Source organism: Eurytemora carolleeae, unplaced genomic scaffold, assembly GCF_000591075.1.
Source record: "Eurytemora carolleeae unplaced genomic scaffold, Eaff_2.0 scaffold1900, whole genome shotgun sequence".
NCBI lineage: Eukaryota > Metazoa > Arthropoda > Copepoda > Calanoida > Temoridae > Eurytemora > Eurytemora carolleeae.
This window is the reverse complement of record NW_019397797.1, coordinates 34,440-42,077: the sequence shown is the minus strand read 5'-3', so window position 1 is coordinate 42,077 and position 7,638 is coordinate 34,440. Positions and strand designations below refer to the sequence as shown.

At 32.8% G+C, this 7,638-nt stretch overlaps 1 protein-coding gene across 1 annotated transcript; it reads left to right on the top strand.

Annotated features, from left to right (window-relative positions):
• Window positions 1-141: 141 nt before the first annotated feature.
• Window positions 142-5,002, top strand: LOC111715938 (uncharacterized; the record flags this gene model as incomplete). The annotated part of the gene is given in 5 exon segments (XM_023491348.1): window positions 142-219; window positions 1,838-1,950; window positions 2,289-2,477; window positions 3,509-3,937; window positions 4,635-5,002. Coding segments are annotated over 5 exon segments (1,106 nt in total), but the record flags the coding sequence as incomplete, so codon positions are not given.
• Window positions 5,003-7,638: the final 2,636 nt, after the last annotated feature.

The following is a 7,638-nucleotide window of genomic DNA, read 5'->3' as shown; positions in this document are numbered from 1 at the left end:
AGACCTTAAATATTTGAAAGTATGAATTCTGTTAGGTCAAATAATCTTTGAAATATCCAAGGTTTACAGAATTAGGTTGCAAGAAAATTTGAGTTTATCTATTTATGTTTGTCAATTTGTTATATATTATATAAACTTTAGCCTGCGGTATTTCCAGCGTGAATTCTAATGTCCTGGAAAAGAAGGAAGATAAGTTTGACATTCCTGCTGATGATGAAGGTGATTATTTTTTTAAGACTTTGGTAACAATAATAATAGCAAACATGATTATGATAATAACGACCTAACTATTTTTTTGGGGGGGGGAGGTAGCGAATGGTATTTGTGTTATATTTCCCTTACTTTTTTATTATGCTCTGAACGGTAATTTTATTCTCTTAAGCTTAGTGGACTTAGTGTTAGAGATTGTGAACGCTTAATCAAGAAGACGACATTTGTTATTATTGTTGATTAGGGTACTTTAAACCAGAGGGACCAGAGCTGAAAACTTTAGAATCGTGGATATTGAGATTTATGCTTGATCTCCTCTTTTCGTTAATCCTCAGATTATTTTAATCTTTATCCACTAAATTGTCTAGAATTTTACCAACCCGAGTGTACAAAAAGAGAGGATTAAGAAAAACATAAGTTTCCACTATGGATATTCAGATTAAGCGATCGGGATTAAGGGTATCCAATTCTAAAGTTTTCAGCTCAGACTTGATTGAATAACTTCGCTTCTACTTGAACTGAGCTGGGAACTTTAGAATGGTGGATATCAGGATTAATGCTTAATCCTCTGTTTTTGCTAATCTCAAGACTAACATAATCTCGAGATTATGTTAGTCTTGAGATTACATATTTAGATCGACAAATTGGATTCTAAGAACGCCAGATTGGTACGTTTTCTTGACTGAAAGGGCCCTTACTTAATTTCTCACACATTCATTTATTAACACATTAGCTAAAATTGGTTAAAAAAGAATCTCAAACTTATTATTAAATATTTGTCTTCACCGATTAATTTGCAAAATGGCCTACAACAAATTCTTGATTTGTTAGAAATTGCGGATTTCTCTCATGGGATAGAATTCATTTTTAAGGCTGTCATTGGTCAATACAATTTACAAACTATATTCATGCATTCTCATTGGAGAAAAGTAATGTACGGTTATCTAAAGAGAGAGAAAAAGATGGGATTACGGACTAAAATCAAAAGTTTTCACAATGGATATTCGGATTAAGGAGTTGGGATTAACGGTTATCCATTCTAAAGTTCCCAGCTCTGAGCTGAAAACATTAGAATGGTGGATATCGAGATTAATGCTTGATCTCTTTTTTTAATCTGTAGATGAATAATGCTTGTTATCCTCTTGTTAGTAATCTCCAGATTAATTAACCGATCGGAATTAAGGACATTTCATTCTAAAGTTTTCAGCTCTGGCTATACAAGTGGATAAACTAAGTCTTCGTAGTTTAACTACTATATTAGCTGGTCATTTCATCGTATCCTTGGTTTATGTATAAACTATGAACTCAAACTTAATAGTTAATACTAAGAGCAGATGATGGATGTGGGATTGTATTGGTGATGTTATGAAAACTAACCTTGAGTAAATGGACCTAAAGGGGTTCCGACCTATAATAATCGAGTAGTTTTTACGAGGATTTTTTACGGATTTAAATTGACTCCCCATTGTACGTCTATCCCCCATCCAACTCCAACCTAACCTGACCTTTTTTAAGAGATCAAATACAATTTTAGGTCGGAAAATCCTTAGGTCAGTTTTCTATAGGTCGAATGAACAGATAGCGTCTCGGGAATTGTAAAAATTATTCATACTTCTCTTTTAAGTAGTTGGTGGAAAAACCGAAGATAGAGAATGGATTGTTGGCAAACAGTTAGAGGAGAAAAATGACCGGCTTGTTGAGTTTATTATGAAGAGAAATAAGGATAGCACTTTGAATGCGGTATAAAACATTTATGTACTACTTCAAACATGTTCACAAGTAAGGGGTTGCCACTTTTGATTACATGAGATATATTACATAACATCAAAAATGTCGAGAAAAAAGAAAACATATTTTTCTGTCTATAATGTGTCTAATGAATCATATTTCTACTCTGCTATAGACATTAGCAGCTATAAGTAACTCCGTGAAAACTTGACGGTTTTAGACAAATTTTTCCTCAATGTCTTGATAAAGCAAAAATGTATTAATCGAGGAAATGAGCTAAGTCTTAATAAATTATTAACGATGAGTATGTATTTAGTAATGATGTTTAAAAATAATAATTGTATGTTAAGGATGTATTGAAGTCCTGGTTGCGACCCTGTAAACCAGTGTCAAGAGCTCTTGATGCCTGTTTTCAACTCCCTGAACAGTACCTTGCTCGTATACCTGATTGTGTACAGATGGCTGATGAAAATAAACTGAAGAAAATGCTGGACTCGTTTTATCTGAATTTAAAGCACGAGGGAAATGATTTTGTCACGGTATTAAATATAGTTTTATTGGTTAAAGGGACTGTAAGTGTAATTATAAGTGGCCCTCCTCTATGCAAAGATGGCAATGCCAATTGCCCAATTAACAGCGGTAACCTTGAAATTTTAATCAGATAAAAAAATAAAAAAAAAGACACTGTTGTTTTCTAGACTGGAAAGTTGTTTAATTCTGATTTCTCCATTGCAGCTTCTTGTAAGCAAGAAATGCGCAAGTTACTTTAGCAGTGAAACCACAAATATAAATAAACACTTAAATAAACAAAAGATGGAGTTCTAATTCATACTTGATCAGACGAAGCTTTAAAGGGTGCCATTGTATATCAGACAATGCATTCTTTGCATTGTTTGGCACTCGGAAGTCCCTTTAAACTTTTCTTTTTCTCAGCATCAATAAAATGAAGAATTTAAATTTGTATTCATTAACTCTGGAGGAAATCTCATAAGAAAAGTGAGAAGAAAGATTTTCTTCAGAATTAATTGATAAAAGTTAGATTTGGTTGTGCTCGACAATTTACACCCATTTAAAGTTTGACAAATTAAAGCAAAAATATTCATGTCTAAATCATAAACCATTTTGTTACGGAACAGATCCAGCTCGTGAATATTTTTTAAGTTTCGATAATTACTTTTACAAACAAAATATTCAAAAACGATTTTATTTTGTAATTTGTTGACACCTAAAATATGTAGAATATATTTTTTTAGAGAGAAAATTGTTTTGGGGGATGTATTGGTGAATATTTATCACCGCGATTCGGCGTTATTCACATATTTTTGCGGATCTGGGTGCGCGGGGGAAGGCAGGTTGCCATGGACTACACCTATATAAAATGTTGTGAAATGGAAGACTTGTGGCACATGCCCGCCGGAAGAATATGTGGCATGGAAAGGAAACAATTTTGGCTCACGGCCGCCTGCCTTTCCTCGCTCTCTGGTCACTGCAGTGAGCTAAAATGTTGCGGCTCCAATAGATCCAGAACCTGAGCACTAAATATATTACTTTGATTCAATCTTGATTTTAGGAAAGTAAAACCTCGATGATTGAAAGGTTAGAAAGTCTAAAGGAGAAACTAGGGAGGGAGAGCAGCATGTTCTTCGCAAACCTGGGTTGGATAAACCTGGAGTTCTCACAGCCCAAGGTGGAGAGCAGCATGTTCTCCGCAAACCTGGAGTTCTCACAACCAGATGAGAAGGGCAACATGTTCTCCACAAGCCTGGAGTTCTCAGAACCCAAGGAGGAGAGCACCATGTTCTCCGCAAACCTAGAGTTCTCACAACCCAAGAAGGAGAGCACCATGTTCTCCGCAAACCTGGAGTTCTCGCAACCCAAGGAGGAGATCAACATGTACTCCGCAAGCCTTTATTTCGCACAGCCTACGGAGAAGAGAAGCACGTTCTCCACAAACCTGGAGTTCTCACAACCCACGGAGATTCAGGATAAATTATCCGAGGCAAGGCATTTTAACTAACTCTGAAAACTAAAAGTAAAAGGGCCTGTAAGCGTAATTTCAAGTGACCCTCTATGCAAAGAGGGGAATGTCCAATTTACAACGGTCCCCTTAAAACATTTCTGTGTTCGTCGAGTACAGAGATATGTGTCTCTATAAATGTATCAAAATCCGTTTGTATGATCAGCTGAAAATTCCGTAGTAAACCGGGCATCCCCTCTTTGCATCGAGGGTCACTTGAAATTATGCTTACAGTCCCTATAAAAATTCACATGGTGATCTACGTGATAACCAATTAACAGCGGAATAATTGTTGTCTTCGTTTTTAATATAAATTATAAATTTGCTAGAGAAATTTTAATTTTTTAACTGTTCTAGCTGATACATCTCCACAAAAATGTCCATTAAAATTTCTAAATTTTTCCGTATTAATAGGTAAAAGAAATAGCTATGATTCCGCTGTGTATTGTATATCACTTTAATAAACTAAATTTCTGAGCTAATAACACAACAAATCTATATATGTTAACTCGATAAGTATTTTTGTAAAATTAATTTTCTCAAAGAAAGACTGCCTTGTTTGGAAGCACTTTTTTCAAGTATATCATTTTTAATTATTCGGGATATTATTAAACAAAGCAAAACATAGTTTAATCCCAACTGAAAAACTTAGATTAAAAGAGTTTAAATTCATTTACAGAGTAAGACTGCGCTTAATAAACCTTTGGAGAAAGAAAACTTAGAGAGCGAACCTACCAAACGCAGAAAGAAAATTCCGGAAGATGAAAGTTGGAAATTAATAGAGCAATATAACCAAAGTCAGAAGTTAATAGATCCGAGAAAGGAAAGTCGGAGACTAATAGATCCAAGGAACAAAGGAACCAAACCAGTGGAAGAAGATGTTCAGTTTACAACACGTGGGCGAGCACGAGGAAAAATACTGAAAAGTTTTCTAGAAGGACCAAAACCTCTTGGAAAGGATAAACATGAAAACTGAAGAAAATTACGATTCCTTTCTGTGACAACAAATCCATTTATGAAATTGTATTAAATTGTTATGTAACTTTAGTTTAGTATACTATAAGATGAGGTAAATGTTTGTAAACCTACAAACTTTATAGAAACGTGTAAAAAAAATTATTATGTGTAAGGAAATTATTTTTTTCTTTTTCCAAAATATGTTAAATTGTATAAAGTGATAAATAAGTGATAGTAAAAACTTGTTAGGTGCAAGAATTTTTTTTTCCAGAATAGATTAAATTGTATAAAGTGATAATTTAAGTGATACTAAAAAAGGCAACATTATTTAAAAGAACCTGTTTAGAATCAATTGTTTTCCTATCTATATATTCTTTAGTATAATTCCCTCCATCTGAACTAAATCAATTGTTTTCCTATCTAAATTTGATATCTTTATAACTTGTTCCGCCAAAATCTAAATAAAAAATAATTAATATAAATATTTGATATATTCTATTCTGAGTCCTCTTGGCTTTATACTTTTAGTTATAGTTTGTATTAGGATATATTCTATTAGAAAAGGAATTGAGTTTTTGTCACAAACTCTGATTTTCTCATTCCTATATCTTTGTAACCCAATGTCATAGACCTTTGATATTTCAAACTATGAATTCTATCAGATCAAATAATCTTCGTTTAAAACATCAAAGCCTTACACCATCAGTTTCAAATATATAAGGATTAGTAAATTTAATTTTGTGACAAAACTCATTTCCTTTTCTAATCTTTATATCATTGAGACCATGGATGTGTAAACTTGTGATATTTTAAACTTAGATTATTTTATATGATATTATTCATAGTTTGAAATATCTAAGGTTTTCGACATAAGTGTATTCACAATATAACATAGAAGATGTGGCAAAAACTCCGTTCATTTGTGGAACTTTTGTATTTAGTAATGATTTATGATTAATATTTTAACTCTAATATGACGGCACAGTATTCAAGATTTACTAAATGACAATATTGAGAGTAGACTATATTCTTATAGAATATGGAACACAATTTTTTTTGAATGGGTTTTCAATCTTCACTTAAGTGCTGAAAGTGGCCCGAATTTCTAATCCATTAAAATGTTTAATAATGTGTTATGCTCCACAATATATTTATGTAGATAAAGTGGTAAAGGGAGCAAAGCCTGGGAACTAGAGATTTTACTATAAATATTCAGCTAGGATCAGAGATGGAGAAAATTCTTTTGTAAATATTCAAATTCAACAAATATTTCCCGAAATATTATATTTGACCAATTCACTATTATTGCTTGTTTGTAAAAATATGAATGTTTAAGTTTGGTTAAGAATGGGAGACGAAACAAATTGTTGGCATGTAACAGCTTTAAATTTTAATCCTCGGTTTAACAGATTTCTCCAATTTTACATGTTTTCCAGAAATTTGGACCGGGTTCACTTCTCATTAAAAAAAGTTAAAACCAGGATAATATGCATAATGTAGTAATCATGGTAATGATATTAATCATTACTCATTGCAGTATATAATTTCAAGTTATTATGGACATCATGTATTGTTTATAATTCGTACAAAACTTAACCAAAAGTACTGAATAGTGAATACCCGCCACATAATCTAAGTTTCTTCTTAGTTTATTTACGTTATATAAGGTTTTTTAGCAAATAAATACTTTGTGACCCCGAACTATGGGGGTTTTTGCACTGAGAGGGTTAATTTACAGACTCATGACATGTTTTGAATACCTTGTTAAGGTTGAAAAATAAGGATTACTATGCATTTTTATCCAGAAGGATTGAAAAGGGATTGAGTATTTGCCACAAACTCGAATTTTCTACTTCCTTTATCTTGGCAACCTGATGGTGTAAACCTTTAATATTTCAAACTTATTTGATCTAACAGAATTCATATTTTGAAATATCTAAGATAAAACATTTGGTTGCAAATATATAGGGATTAGAAAATAAGAGTTTTTGGACAAAGACTCAATTCCTTTTTGTGACAACTGTATGTATGGATCCTGGGACAACTGTATGTAGGGATCCTGGGACAACTGTATGTAGGGAACCTGGGACAACTGTATGTAGGGACCCTGGGACAACTGTTGGGGTAGGGGTGGTTGACATCTATATTGTGGAACTATGGAACAATGAATAGAGAACAAATTGAACCCATTAGTTGTCCAGCTCACAGATGTTTCTTAAACTATATATATTCACGGTCAGAACCCGCAACCAATCAATAAGAAAGGAGATTACTGAAACTAATTTTAAACATTTTACCACTTTTCCTTCATTATGCTAGATTTAAAAATACATAGATTTTTAAAAACACATTTTTAATTGAGCGATTATGATGTTGAAGTGATGAAAGGTTTTGTACATCCTGTTCTACACTTGTGCTCTTTTTATGTATATATCTATAGATGCATGCAACCAAAATCTATTCAATAATATGTTAAATGGAATTTAATTATATTTATAAAAATTTTTAGGGTGTTCGTAATTAGTATAATATTTTTATAATTAAAATTCACAAAGATACTTCCGTCCTTGATCTTGTCCCGAATCAAGATATTCTTTGCTGCTTGATCATCCTCTGAACCCAGATATCCTTCCTTCCTTTCTTGATCATATCATGAACCTGGATATTCTTCCTTCTTTGATCATATCCTGGACCTGGATATCCTTTCTTGATCATATGCTAACCCA